Below are 15,644 nucleotides of genomic sequence, written 5' to 3' on the forward strand. Positions count from 1 at the left end.
CTACTAATATATCCCAAAGTAAAACGAGTAAATGAATGCAAATTGTTTTTTGAAAGCACATGACTAATCACATTAGCCAACATACCACTGACCTTGGGTACCAAATGAGCACCCTATTTGCTGTAAAGCGCTTCAGTGCCTCTTTAGGGTTAGTAAATGCTATATAAATACAAATACAATTACAGTATGAGCAAATGCGGACAATGTTAAATGCAATTCATTACGTTTGTTGAGTGTGGATAAGGGTCGTGACTTGTGAGTCAAAGCCTTGACTGAGGTATTGATTCACGTACTCTCCCTCAAAAATGTTACTCTGAATATTGTAGTCTGCTTATCTGCCTCTATAGCTTAAATTATGTTGTTTTTTCATATTTATTTGTTGCAAAAATGCAATTGCCTAGATTTGTGCAGTAAGTTAATACCACATTCAGGACTTGTGACCTTTGAAAGGATTTTTTTGTGTGTAAAATAATTATAGTTCACAAGCTGAAAGGCCGTAAAATCTGTTTTTCTCATACCAGGTTCTGTCTTTTCAAGTATTAACCTGGAATTCGACCCTTGGAGTGGTAGTGACAAGTTATTATGCCACGTTTAGTTTGTGTCTTTCCATACACGTATTTATTACTCACTGTTTTCAGTGGGCTGTTACTCAGAAAACAAACTTATTTCAGGAATGAAAAGCATAGTGTATTAGAATTGTCTTTTTCCTGGCAATTACTACATTTTTAATTCCTAACTTTGGAAATCAAGAGTAAAACAATTTAGCATGGAGTACATGTAGGAAGTTGGCTCTGTATGTGCTATTTCAAAGTAAGGAATAGCATGCACAGAGTCCAAGGGTTCCCCTTAGAGGTAAAATAGTGGTAAAAAGAGATAATACTAATGCTCTATTTTGTGGTAGTGTGGTCGAGCAGTAGGCTTATCCAAGGAGTAGTGTTAAGCATTTGTTGTACATACACATAGACAATAAATGAGGTACACACACTCAGAGACAAATCCAGCCAATAGGTTTTGTTATAGAAAAATATATTTTCTTAGTTTATTTTAAGAACCACAGGTTCAAATTTAATATGTAATATCTTGTTTGAAAGGTATTGCAGGTAAGTACATTAGGAACTTTGAATCATTTCAATTGCATGTATACTTTTCAAGTTATTCACAAATAGCTATTTCAAAAGTGGACACAGTGCAATTTTCACAGTTCCTGGGGGAGGTAAGTATTTGTTAGTTTTACCAGGTAAGTAGGACACTTACAGGGTTCAGTTCTTGGTCCAAGGTAGCCCACCGTTGGGGGTTCAGAGCAACCCCAAAGTTACCACACCAGCAGCTCAGGGCCGGTCAGGTGCAGAGTTCAAAGTGGTGCCCAAAACGCATAGGCTTCAATGGAGAGAAGGGGGTGCCCCGGTTCCAGTCTGCCAGCAGGTAAGTACCCGCGTCTTCGGAGGGCAGACCAGGGGGGTTTTGTAGGGCACCGGGGGGGACACAAGCCCACACAGAAATTTCACCCTCAGCGGCGCGGGGGCGGCCGGGTGCAGTGTTAGAACAAGCGTCGGGTTCGCAATGGAAGTCAATGAGAGATCAAGGGATCTCTTCAGCGCTGCAGGCAGGCAAGGGGGGGCTTCCTCGGGGAAACCTCCACTTGGGCAAGGGAGAGGGACTCCTGGGGGTCACTTCTGCAGTGAAAGTCCGGTCCTTCAGGTCCTGGGGGCTGCGGGTGCAGGGTCTTTTCCAGGCGTCGGGACTTAGGTTTCAGAGAGTCGCGGTCAGGGGAAGCCTCGGGATTCCCTCTGCAGGCGGCGCTGTGGGGGCTCAGGGGGGACAGGTTTTGGTACTCACAGTCGTAGAGTAGTCCGGGGGTCCTCCCTGAGGTGTTGGTTCTCCACCAGCCGAGTCGGGGTCGCCGGGTGCAGTGTTGCAAGTCTCACGCTTCTTGCGGGGAGATTGCAGGGTTCTTTAAAGCTGCTCCTTTGGATAAAGTTGCAGTCTTTTTGGAGCAGGTCCGCTGTCCTCGGGAGTTTCTTGTCGTCGTCGAAGCAGGGCAGTCCTCAGAGGATTCAGAGGTCGCTGGTCCCTTTGGAAGGCGTCGCTGGAGCAGAGTTCTTTGGAAGGCAGGAGACAGGCCGGTGAGTTTCTGGAGCCAAGGCAGTTGTTGTCTTCTGGTCTTCCTCTGCAGGGGTTTTCAGCTAGGCAGTCCTTCTTCTTGTTGTTGCAGGAATCTAGTTTCTAGGTTCAGGGAGAGCCCTTAAATACTAAATTTAAGGGCGTGTTTAGGTCTGGGGGGTTAGTAGCCAATGGCTACTAGCCCTGAGGGTGAGTACACCCTCTTTCTGCCTCCTCCCAAGGGGAGGGGGTCACATCCCTAATCCTATTGGGGGAATCCTCCATCTGCAAGATGGAGGATTTCTAAAAGTCAGAGTCACCTCAGCTCAGGACACCTTAGGGGCTGTCCTGACTGGCCAGTGACTCCTCCTTGTTTTTCTCATTATCTCTCCTGGACTTGCCGCCAAAAGTGGGGGCTGGGTCCAGGGGGCGGGCATCTCCACTAGCTGGAGTGCCCTGGGGCATTGTAACACGAAGCTTGAGCCTTTGAAGCTCACTGCTAGGTGTTACAGTTCCTGCAGGGGGGAGGTGTGAAGCACCTCCACCCAGAGCAGGCTTTGTTTCTGTCCTCAGAGAGCACAAAGGCTCTCACCGCATGAGGTCAGACACTCGTCTCTCAGCAGCAGGCTGGCACAGACCAGTCAGTCCTGCACTGAACAATTGGGTAAAATACAGGGGGTATCTCTAAGATGCCCTCTGTGTGCATTTTTTTAATAAATCCAACACTGGCATCAGTGTGGGTTTATTATTCTGAGAAGTTTGATACTAAACTTCCCAGTATTCAGTGTAGCCATTATGGAGCTGTGGAGTTCGTTTTTGACAGACTCCCAGCCCATATACTCTTATGGCTACCCTGCACTTACAATGTCTAAGGTTTTGCTTAGACACTGTAGGGGCATAGTGCTCATGCACATATGCCCTCACCTGTGGTATAGTGCACCCTGCCTTAGGGCTGTAAGGCCTACTAGAGGGGTGACTTACCTATGCCACAGGCAGTGGAAGGTTGGCATGGCACCCTGAGGGGAGTGCCATGTCGACTTAGTCATTTTCTCCCATCAGCACACACAAGCTGGCAAGCAGTGTGTCTGTGCTGAGTGAGGGGTCCCTAGGGTGGCATAAGACATGCTGCAGCCCTTAGAGATCTTCCCTGGCATCAGGGCCCTTGGTACCAGAGGTACCAGTTACAAGGGACTTACCTAGGTGCCAGGGTTGTGCCAATTGTGGAAACAATGGTACATTTTAGGTGAAAGAACACTGGTCCTGGGGCCTGGTTAGCAGGGTCCCAGCACACTTCTCAGTCAAGTCAGCATCAGTATCAGGCAAAAAGTGGGGGGTAACTGCAACAGGGAGCCATTTCTTTACAGTACACAACAAAAAATAGATCTTATTGTTGGTGGGAGTATTTTAAGCAAGTAAAATTGTATATTTTTATTTTAACAATAGCTGTAAATTTCCCTGAAAGAAAAGATGATTTATTTCACCTCAAATCATCTTTTCAGATCAGACAACAAAATTCTTGTGATTCATAACATCTGGTGTCACTGGTCTGGACACAATTCTGCAGCAGTGTGGATTAAAGCATGAGCAGATTACTACGTAACGGCTCTCTGATTTATTTTCTTAAGGAAGTATTTGCCTAAGTATTTTGAGTAAAAACTACGAGTTTGCCACTTTTCTGGTGGGTGGTTTGTGGGGTATTGATGTATGTTTACCTAATCGTTAGAAAACTGTAAATAAACAACTGATTTGTAATTATGACAGGCCCTCTGAATTAATCGTTTTGTGACTTTTTTCAGGATTGGTTGCTGAAATGACTTGAATTAGGATCTCACATTTGTGTTTCGTTTCTTCTTTATAGGTGGCTGGTAGAAAGGGCTTTCCGCATGTGATCTATGCCCGTTTGTGGCGATGGCCTGATCTTCACAAGAATGAACTTAAACATGTGAAGTACTGCCAGTATGCTTTTGATCTAAAATGTGACAGTGTCTGTGTGAATCCTTATCACTATGAGCGTGTGGTGTCTCCAGGGATCGGTAAGCATAAACTCTCATAGAAAAAAAGCACAACAAAGGTTTTATGACATTTATCTTCCTGTTCACTGTGAAGTTTCTTGTTTGACATGCTTAAAGCTAATGTTGAACTTTGTTTCCATTCCAAATTGACTTTTCTTTTAATACAGATTTTAGGTTTACACACAGCACTTTAGATTTTCACGTTCTTCCTATAAACACACATGTATTGCTAAATAAGTGTGTGTTTATGTTTAAGTTACACTGCTCTATGTAGGGATTCAATATTTACTTAGATTGCTATTTAAAGGCATCTTTTTGAGGTCCTTACAAATTTGCAATTGACATTACTTGTTTCATTCTTTTACGTCGGCCTGCCCCATTGGGCTTGAATCACTTTGGGATTCTGTCAGCTATTTGCTTTTTACGGTAATGATCCACATTCAAATTTGTACTGTAAACTCTGGATAATATTAGTTATCTATACACTAGAAGATGTGTCTGATTTCCTGACAGATCTGTTCAGCACAACATTCAGCTCACTTGGAACAGTACAACTAAAAGAGAAGTTCGACCCATGTGAAGGAACTGGAATCTCCACCATCAGAAAGCAAGAAAATCAATGTTCTGATCACCGTGGATTAAGGACAACCTTTTTGCTTTAGTCCTTTTTAGACCTTCAGCAGCGTTCACCATGTTTGAAAATAAAATATTCATACACTCGGTTATAAATGAAGAAAGAACACTCTAATAATTCTTTTGGATGCTACCCAACAGTTCTCATGACGTAAATATGGCTCTCTTTATGTCCAGCACAAGCAACTTCACCAGCAGACCTTTCACCCCCAGTAGCATCCCCCATCTGCAAGAATCAGCTCTGTCCGTCTATCATTTTAGTATGTGCATGAAGGGGCTTGTACATACGTTTCAGAGCTTCAGCTTGGGGTATTCTGGCTATGCAGAAAACACCCAAATTCACATCATAAGCAGCGTGTGAGATATGATGCTTAAGAGACCTGTTATACATATATGGTAATGACACTCATCTCTTTCCGCAGTGATGCTGACAATTCAGCTAAATCTAATCCACGTTCAAGTCTTTGCACACATAGATGAGCACAAACTTGCTCTATGTAATCAGTACTAAAACACAATTATTAACTCTGTTGTTCCCCCAGAGAACAGAATCGACCACATCGGCCTGCCTTATCCCATGCACCCAAAATGAAATTATACTCTCAAATGCATTACAGCATGACACACCTTTCAAGGTCGACTTGGGATAAGTCTGACTATAATTGCACCCAAACAGGAGTGCTGCACCAATTTTGTTAAAAGTATAATTATGTTATTGAACATAATGAGTCTCCAGATTCTTTTATCCTTCACTGCAGATTATTCTCAAATGTCTTATTAACCACTGAATAATGTGAATCTTAAAATCTATATTCGTTCCCCTTAAACGGCTGCAAATTAAGAAGTCTGAGATTGTCCCTGAAATCTTTGTTCAATAGATCACCAGTGGGTGAAAGTCTGGTCTATTCTGTGCAAAGGTCTGGTACTCTGAACTGTGGAGCCTCTGCATTTCCCTGCTGTTCCACTTGCCTCTTTGAGAGAATCTTCTTTCTCAACAACAGGGCAGGCTTCTTAATTTGAACCTCCACAACCTCCATGCGTGGAAATTGAGAGAGACCAGCTGAGGGGTTTTGACTCATCTGTGCAACTGGTGGATGTGATTTTGGCTGCACTTCGCCCGTCCATCAAGTAGGTTTATTCTTGCCACTGGGTAAAGTTTATGGCCGAAACTCACCAGATTGATCTGCTTTAGGGTAATAGTTTCTAATGTACTTCTATCTATTCTGTCTTTAGCCAGCCAAGGTCTTGCTGTGAACATTGTTAAAGATTGCTCATGGGCCTTTTTGGTCTTTCTGCGTTTACCTGATCAGCTCTCTTTATTTACATTACCTCTTGTATTGTGTTTTTGAAACAACTCACTTGTTTCTTACTGCATCTTTTCTGAGGATGCTGTACAACCTTAATTTGGCCCTTATACTATTAATTTGCTTAGCTTTTGAACCTAGAACCTATGCAGAGCTGTTCTTTAATGCTGCTGTCTTTTCAGTCTGTGTTCCTTCTAGCCATCATGTTGGCTTGGCAATTCTTTGAGCTGCATGGATTGCCTATGCTGCTGCTAGATGCTATCTTTTTTTGGATAAGTTGGTGCTCAGCACTACGGGTGGCCTTGCATGCTCCTGTTCCACCTCTACATTTTGCCCATTTGATCCTGCAGGACTTGCTGATCTAAATTCGACTTCTGAGACCCACCACCTTTGGAGGGTACTTCTTGGGTATTGTGAGAAATTGGGTTGTTGGTTGACTGCAGTGTGAGTTCTGATCAAGCAGCAGCCACAGTCTCTTGCAGGGTGAACCACAAAAAGTCACTAAATTAACTTATGCTTCACCCTGGATAGTTTAGCACAAAAAGCAGTCAGGCTAAACTTAGAGGCAATGTTCAAAGTATTTATGCAGCACGGAAACAGCAATCAAGTGAAAACAGACACAAAAAACAAAAAACTAAAAAATTTAGAATAATAGGATAAATTTAAAGAAATTATTGGCACCAAAAAGACAATAATCCAACCAGTAGAACCAGAGTGGTGTGGAACCAGTAGGGGCCCCTCCCAAACCTGCAGGGCCTGAAGGCAGCCGGAGGGAACGGGCCACCCAGATATAAGGTAAATAAAACTCTTGAAGTCGGACGGGGGTCGCTTTGGCTCCTGGAAACTCGAGGAAGTGCAGAGAAGGCCCAGACGCTGGCTCAGCCGCTCAGCCAGGCTTTGAAGAGCAACACTACCTCGTCTTGTTGGCAGACGGACAAGATGAAGTTGAAGATCTCTTCGACTTCTTGATCTTCTTCATCTGGTGGAACTTACCAGAATGGCCTGACGACTTTGAGTCTGACGAAGATATTGGACTAAGTGACCGCTCCTGGGACCTTCCTCTCAACTGAGATTGAGATCGTAGTGGCATCGCATGTCGAGCAGCTTAGGAGCTTGAGGGATGGTTCCCTCCAGGCCTTTGGGTTTATGATGCAGCAGTCGGCATAGGCCTTTGAATCGTGATTGCACTCGAGGCACCAAAGGCTTATAAGGTGCGGGTCTGTCACCAACATCTAACAGCGCCAAGCGCAGCAGGGCTTGAAGCCGGGCTTTCTAGATCACATCATTGCCACACCAGGAGAGTCTCAAAAATACCTTGTCAAAAAAAGGTTAGTGAAAAAGTGACTACAGGTTAGCTCTCTTGGGATCTGCGCTGACAGGCATGGAAATAAAAGAACTGATTTCAGTACTGCTCAAGAACATTTTCCTGGTCCAATCTGATGCCTGGAGATATTTCTAAGGTAAGGAATCTGCAGCCAGATAGACTCTACCAGTTAAAGTGTCACAGAAGGTAAGTACCTTTTTCTTTTGTACCATAGCATCCCTCTTCCGGAAGGTGGAAGAAGCTTCTGGAAAGGTTCTTTGAAGTGCATGGAATCTCCTGACTCTCCTGCTTTTGCTCCCAGCTGACTTCTGCCAGTAGATAACCCAGTCAGGTAGATCTAATCCCTCTATTGTGTGACTGTCTCTGAAAAAATTAACAACGTTTTTCAGTTACACCCAGATCAGGATGAAGGCACAGAAGGGCAGGAAACATCCCACTTTATAAAAAAAAATCTCATTTTAAAAGTTGTAATGAAAGATCCAACTTTACAGTTTAAGAGGATTTATCATTAAAGTTCCATAGGTACCAACATGGCATATCTACCTCCTCTCATTTAGGAATTACAGCTTATTACATGTAGTAAGGACTGCCTAGTGTCTCCCTATGGGATGGGCTTCACACATGAACTTGAGAGCTCCCCACTACCAGGACATGTAGAACTTAAACGTACATGTCCAACCTTTTAATTACACAGCACCCTCCCCTATGGGCTACCTAGGGCCTACCTTAACTGTGTCTTACATGTTTTAGGCTTGGCAAGGGGTTTAAATGCCAAGTCGACATGGCAGTGCAACACTGCATTCAGGATGCAATGGCAGCTCTGGGACATGTTTTAGGGTGCTACTTAAAGTGGATGGCACAATAGGCTGTAATTAATTTTCTTGAATTAATTGTACCACGCTGACGTAGAGCTGAAATAATGGTGTCCAGTAAATAAATCAGTAATAACTTTCTGTATAATCTTTGCCCAACAGCACTGGAAAATTAACGCCAGCATGGAGCCAGATGCTGTTTTGATTTTTCTTTAGCATAAGAAAATTCTAAGTGGCACATTATTTGCTGGCGCTTCAGAATTGTATGTTACTGACATGTAGCACACAATTGTATGACTTGCATACTTCCACTGCTCATGTTCAGGGAACTACTTTTATTTTGCTTTATTTACTTTGAGAGCGCATATGTATTCTCGCTCCCTCTGGGCTATCTGGAAACCTACCACAACCATATAGTTTTAACAGCTACTTATTCGAAGGTTTCTATCACTTGGGTACAAGACCTCCTTTGCCCCGGCTGTCTGTCTGAACGCTACATTGAACATGACATTTGTCAGATATGCTGTAATTTTCAGCCTAAAACATTAATTACTTTACATTTTCCTAACTCAGGAAGATGTACCTGCCAAGGTATGACCCATATCTATGTTCCCACCGGTTTCCTGAATGTGAGGGCACCAGACTTGAAGGCAGCCGCAGTTTGACTTTTTTTCTTGGAGTATGTATGCCTCTATAGCCCATATGTGTGTCTCTTTTCAATGTTTAACACCTCCCATGCCGGGGATGAGCTGGTCTCGTCCAGGCACACAGTTGCCGTGTGCCTGGGATGAGACCCGCTCATCCTGCACCTGGCCCAAGGGGGAAGCGCTAGCGCTCCCCCTGTGGGCCTCCCTCCCACACCTCCAGTCGGGGATGGAAGGGGAATCGCTTCCCCTTCCACCTCCGACCCGTCCTCCCCACCCCCTCAGTGACATCAGCACGCAAATCGTGCGTAGACCTCATCAGATGTCACCTTGCGTTGCGTTGGAAGCATGCTTCTAGCGCGATCCCGGAAGAGAAATGCTTTTGCATTTCTCTTCCGACCGGGAGGTGGGGCGGGAGAGACAAGAGATCGCGATGCGATCGGGCAGCAGAAATGCCACTAGACACCAGGGATTTTTTTTTTTTAAAGGGATTATCGATAAACGGCCGGCCCCTAGGGGGCCATATTATTTTTAGGCCATTTCTGCCCCCCGGTGTGGGGCAGTTGGTGGGGGTGGGGGGCTTGGCAGAAAAGCCCTAGACACCAGGGATCATTTTTTTTCTTTTTCTTTCTTTTATGTGTAGGGAGAGACCCCTTAGGCAAGGGTCGCTTCCTGGGGGGCCAAATTGTATTTAGGCCATTTCTGCCCCGCTTGGGGGCAGATTGGCCTATTTTTGTTAGGCCAGTCTGCCCCCAAAGGGGGCAGAAACCACTAGACACCAGGGATTGGTGTGTGTGTTTGTTTGGAGGGGGGCAGGCCCTTGGGCAAGGGTCGCTCCCCATGGGCACATTACTGTTGGCCATATCTGCCCCCCTTGGGGGGCAGATTGTTTTTTTTTTTTTTGGAAGGCCCATCTGCCCTCAAGGGGGGAAGAAAGCTCACCAGAGACCAGGGAAGATTTTTTTTCAAAATAAGAGGGTGGGGGTATGGCCATACCCTCACCCCAAATAAATGGGGCCAAAGTTGTTCTGCCCACCAGTGGGCAGATGGGGCAATTACCCCCGATCCACACCCCGGGGGGGCAGAAAGTCTACTAGATGCCATGAAATTAAAAAAAAAAAAAAAAAAAATAGTGGGGTGTTGGCTACCAACCAGTATGGGCCTGGTTATGCCCACACCCCAACTGAAGGGGGTAACAGTCTTTCAGCTCTCCCCCCGCACACTAAATCAACCTATCCCACGGCAAACAAAAGGACATTTGATTATTTTGTGTATTGGTTTTACATTTGGGCCATGAGAGCATGGTAACTCTCAAAATCGTCCCACTAGGAATGGTGAGGGCTGCACTTTTTTTGCTTTGGGACGCTGCTATGTAGAAAAATCTACAAGACCTAGACACATCTGAAAACTAAACATTTGGTTGATTCCAGGGTGGCGTGCTTGACATGCACCTGTACCATTTTCTTACCCCCAATGCCCTGCAAACCTCCAGCTTTTCTGGAAATCACACATTTTTCCCAAATTTTTGTGATGGAACCTTCCGGAATCTGCAGGAATCCACAAAGTTCCAACCATCCCACATTGTCTCATCTATACCGATAATAATTATGCTGCACTTGTCAGCCTAAAAATGTTTTTTTTTGCAAACTGCCCTTTTGGTCCCCGCTTTGGTTACCCCTTATTTTCAACATGTTTTTGGCTCTTTCCTGTCAAAGGCACTTGGCCCGCCTACACAAGTGAGGTATCATTTTTACCGGGGAGGGGAACGTTGGGTGGTAGGAAATTTGTCCTAGTGTTGTGATCCTACACAGAAATGTGAAAATAAATTGTTTTTTTTAGCTAAATTTTAGGTTTGCTGAGGATTCTGGGTAAGGAAATATTGGGGGATCCACGCAAGTCACACCTCCCTGGACTCCCAAATGTCTGGGTTTGGTAGGTTTCCTAGATGGCAGGTGAGCCCAGGACCAAAACACAGGTCCCTCCCCCCGCAAAAACAGGTAGTTTTGTATTTGATAATTTTGATGTGTCCAGATAGTGTTTTGGGGCATTTCCTTTCGCGAGCACTAGGACTAACCACACAAGTGAGGTTCCATTTTTATTGGGAGACTTGGGGGAACGCTGGGTGGAAGGACATTTGTGGCTTCTCTCAGATTCCAGAACTTTCGGTCACCGAAATGAGAGGAAAAAGGTTTTTTTTGTTTTTTTTAACCAAATTTTGGGGTTTGCAAAGGATTCTGGGTAACAGAACCTGGAGAGAGCCCCACAAGTCACCCCATCTTGGATTCCTCTAGGTGTCTAGTTTTAAAAAATGTGCAGGTTTGCCAAGTTTCCCTAGGTGCCGGCTGAGCTAGAGGCCAAAATCTACAGCTAGGAACTTTGCAAAAAAACATGTCAGATTTCAATGTAAAAATTTGATGTGTCCATGTTGTGTTTCCTGTCGCGAGCATTAGGCCTACCCATGCAAGTGAGGTACCATTTTTATCGGGAGACTTGGGGGAACACAGAATAGCAAAACAAGTGTTATTGCCTCTTGTCTTTTTCTACTTTTTTTCTTCCAAATATAAGGCAGTGTGTAAAAAAGACGTCTATTTGAGAAATGCCCTGTAATTCACATGCTAGTATGGGCACCCCGGAATTCAGAGATGTGCAAATAACCACTGCTTCTCAATACCTTATCTTGTGCCCATTTTGGAAATACAAAGGTTTTCTTGATACCTATTCGTCACTCTTTATATTTCAGCAAATGAATTGCTGTATACCCGGAATAGAATGAAAACCCACTGCAGGGTGCAGCTCATTTATTGGCTCTGGTACCTAAGGTTCTTGATGAACCTACAAGCCCTATATATCCCCGCAACCAGAAGAATCCAGCAGACGTAACAGTATATTTCTTCTAAAAATCTGAAAACGTTAGAGTAAAACATGGAGAAAAATGGCTGTTTTTTTCACTTCAGTTTCAATATTTGTTTTATTTCAGTTGCTATTTTCTGTAGGAAACCCTTGTAGGATCTACACAAATTACCCATTGCTGAATTCAGAATGTTGTCTACTTTTCAGAAATGTTTACCTTTTCGGGATCCAGCATTGGTTTCATACCCATTTCTGTCACTAACTGGAAGGAGGCTGAAAGCACAAAAAATCGTAAAAATGGGGTATGTCCCAGTAAAATGCCACAATTGTGTTGAAAAATTGTGTTTTCTGATTCAAGCCTGCCTGTTCCTGAAAGCTGGGAAGATGGTGATTCAACCCTTTGTTGAAGCCATTTTCAGGGAAAAAAAACACAAGCCTTCTTCTGCAGGCCTTTGTTCCCATTTTGTTTTGTAACCAAAAAAAAAAAAGAATTTTGCTGTATTTTGGCTAATTTCTTGGTCTCCTTCAGGGGAACCCACAAATTCTAGGTACCTCTAGAATCCCTAGGATGTTGGAAAAAAGGACGCAAATTTGGCGTGGGTAGCTTATGTGGACAAAAAGTTATGAGGGCCTATGCGAGAACTGCCCCAAATAGCCCAAAAAAAGGCCTGGCACCGGAGGGTGGAAAAGGCCTGGCAGTGAATGGGTTACTGGGGTTGAGCATGAATCCTCACAATACAGTTCAGAAAATGTTTTTGATGAGGGAAGTTCCATAGAGGGCTTCCAAATTTGCTAGCTGCCCCTCAGTACCTAGCTACCAAAACGCTAAAGATCAACCTAAATCCATGCCTGTTGCACCTTCCATGGTACCATCTTATGCCTTTCATGTTCCATACAATAGAACCCCCACACTTGTGGGGTACCGTTCTTATCAGGAGAATTTAGAAACACATGATCTCATGACATTTGCTATTATTTGTTGAAATTCCATGTATTTTTGGTTTCTAGTTGTAAGCCAGTGCCCCCAAAAATCAGTTTTCCACAAACGTCCTCAGAAATATCTGGCGTTTTAGGTAATCTGGAATTCGAAATGGCTCAGATCATGTGCAGTTCCTAAATTCAGATATTCTAGACCAATGCAAAGCATTGCAAACGCTAATAGGTCTCGCCTTTTCAACCTGTTGGCTTTGCCAGTGCAAGATTTGTCTTGGGCTGCAGCAGCTGGAAAAACAAATGCTTATTACCGATTCTGTGCTGCAGTGGCAAAGAAAAAAAAGAAAAGGTGCAATGACGAATACACACGTGCACTCTGCTCATCATTGTGCTTGGTAGGGCCATTGTGATAAAGTACACATGCACGCCATAGAAATGCCATTTATGCCTTGTATCTCCACGCTTTAGAGACCTAGAGAAAGTTAGAGGTCTAATCTTTGGAGAATATGTATGTGTGCACCGGAGACTGGAGATAAAATTTAAGGAAAATGCTAAAAATATTTCACATCATATTGCGCAAGGGTGGTCTGGCACCCTAAAATATAAACTTTAGAATGTGTTGATGCTGAAATTTATGGTTGTGGTTTGTTTTCATCCCCTCCAAAATACAGGTACTCTAATCCTGGATTTCGCTTGCAACTGCTTTTTTAGTGCATTTCCAGAATGCACTAAACCCAGTTTATTACCTGTGGGCACTGTGAATCCGTACAAAATCCACACATCTGGGCTGACCCCGAGAAACTTGGTTGATGTTAAGCCTAGGTGCCAATATGTTCCTGTGTGAGGAAGATTGGAGGGAATTGCCATATTTTGGAAAAATAATTCTAAAAATATGACAAACCGTGTTCAGCATGTTCTACTGTACATCCTGTCAGATCAAGGGGTTTGTAGTTTGAACCAGTAGATTCTTTTAGTTGAACAGAACTAAAAGATATATAGTTTTATACTTAGCTTGATAGGATATCAAAAGGACCGTATTCCATAAACTGCAGTTTTGCCACAGTTTAGTGTTCTCCGCTAACATGACGATTGTGCAGACCAAGTTTCTTAGGAAAAGCTACATTTTTGTAATTGCTCCAGTCACTTCACCCAGCCGACCATTTCCTTGGTTAGTGCTTAGGATTTTGTTGAAAATGTAATTTTTTTTTGATTAGGTACCCCAAGACGATAGAGCTACATCTGTTTAAATAACCTACTACTGATTTTGTTTTTCCTTAAAGCAGAGCTATGAGGTGTGCAAACACCCCTGCAGTAAAAGGATTAACTAGTTTGTTTGCAGTAATTGTATATCTGGCTCGTGCTTACAGCAGAAATACGTCATGTTAAAATTAAGCCACTTGTTTTAGAAGGAAGACATCTGAAGTTATGTCAAATTATGGGATTTACGAAGGGCTTTCAATAGTGACAATGTAATATTGTATACATAGTTTCTATTTCCAAGCTGTAAAACAAATTAATTAACATCAGTTTGATCATAGTTTGATTCTGAACGTCTGGGCTCCAAATTGTAAATCTGTCAAATTATATCCATAATGCCAGGTTGCTCAGAGAAGCAATACATTGCTGCAGTGTGTTCTCTTTTATCACATTCTGGGCTGAAGTTATTGTATGGCTTCAGTTTAGCTACATAACATATACTTTGTTCACAGTTGCTTTTTGTTGTGAGTAAAACATCTAAAATTCCCAAATAACATATTTGTGTGTGTGTGTGTGTTTTTTGTTTTGTTTAGATCTCTCTGGATTGACACTTCAAAGTTCTGGTAGGTGCAGTTGCTCACCTGGATACTGAATGTTTTAGACTGTCATAATTTTGTATTACAGAGCTAAACTGAATTCTAAGTCTCAGTCACTATTATTATTAGTGTTTGATTTGACAGAACTTTCCATCACTTAAATCAAGTGTGTAGAAGAATTTGAAGTAGCTATATAAAAATAATTGTGTGCATTACATTGTCAAACAGTATCACTGTGCAAGTCCATTAGTATTGCTCAAAATGTGTTATGTTTGCAACTCTTTATCACACCACTTGTCTTTTTTCATTGTAATGGCATAACCACGTTCATTCAGCTCTGACAACCATTACTCAGTTGTGTCCTGTGTATTGCAGTCCTCACCTGAGAAAGGATGAAGTTGCAGCTGCTATGCCAGACTGTGCCTGTATGTCTAAAGGAGAATGTTCATTTTGCTTTGAAAGTGTTCTTATTGGTGATGAGTTTGGGTGCCTGAGTTTTATGATTGGCATACTACATTAATAAAGTGCACACTACACAGTCATTTCTCTTGTCTCTGGTCTGATAACAGTGCCTAGCACACAAGCAAGTTCTCAGCCTGTTTTGCGAAATTTAAAAGTGAGGTAGACTGCATCATGTCTAAAACTAATGAAAATCAGCTTAAAGGGCTTGCACCAAGAAGTAGTTTCCATTCCTAGAAAACATTAGGAACCTTCAGCAAGGCTTTGTCCTTGCTGTGTTTGATCCTTCGCTGCAAGGTAAGGACTAATGTTGGCAAGCTGATTTATTAGTTTTTACCTTTTTATATACCATTGGTCAGAATGGTGTCTTTGTGGTACTGAAAATGTGGGGGACAGCTAGAGAAACAAACAAGAAATAACTGAGAAATATTTTGGATAAACAGCAGGATTATGAAAGTGGCTAAATTTAGGCAGGAAGCTGGCATTGGTTGGTTCAGAGAGAAGGAGATAAAAAGGGCAGGTTGGCATAGAGTGTGACAAGGAAGGAATATTGAAAGGGAATAAAGAATTCATAGAGGTACAGAGGAGGTGAATGAGAGTTAGAGGAACTCTAGAATAGAAAAGGATGGATGGATTGTATGGTAACAGGTAAAAAAGAAAGGAAAGAGAAGAGAAGGGAGGAGAAGTGTTAAGAATACCAGCTTGAAGTTAGAAGATGCAGGGGAATATTTTACCCTGCAGAACGCCATTTGCCTGGATACTTCCCCCATGATGTGCCTG

The 15,644-nt window shown here is 43.0% G+C and overlaps 1 protein-coding gene across 1 annotated transcript in view; it reads left to right on the forward strand.

Moving 5' to 3' along the window:
• The window catches only part of SMAD4 (SMAD family member 4), a 190,215-nt gene that overhangs the window by 88,011 nt on the left and 86,560 nt on the right, over nt 1–15,644 (forward strand). Inside the window, exons 3-4 of the mRNA XM_069219387.1 lie at nt 3,959–4,133; nt 14,403–14,432. Of these exons, the coding sequence (XP_069075488.1) occupies nt 3,959–4,133; nt 14,403–14,432 (205 nt within the window). The remainder of the gene's footprint in view (nt 1–3,958; nt 4,134–14,402; nt 14,433–15,644) is intronic.

The sequence above is a fragment of the Pleurodeles waltl genome, chromosome 1_1 (assembly GCF_031143425.1).
Source record: "Pleurodeles waltl isolate 20211129_DDA chromosome 1_1, aPleWal1.hap1.20221129, whole genome shotgun sequence".
Classification (NCBI taxonomy): Eukaryota; Metazoa; Chordata; class Amphibia; order Caudata; family Salamandridae; genus Pleurodeles; species Pleurodeles waltl.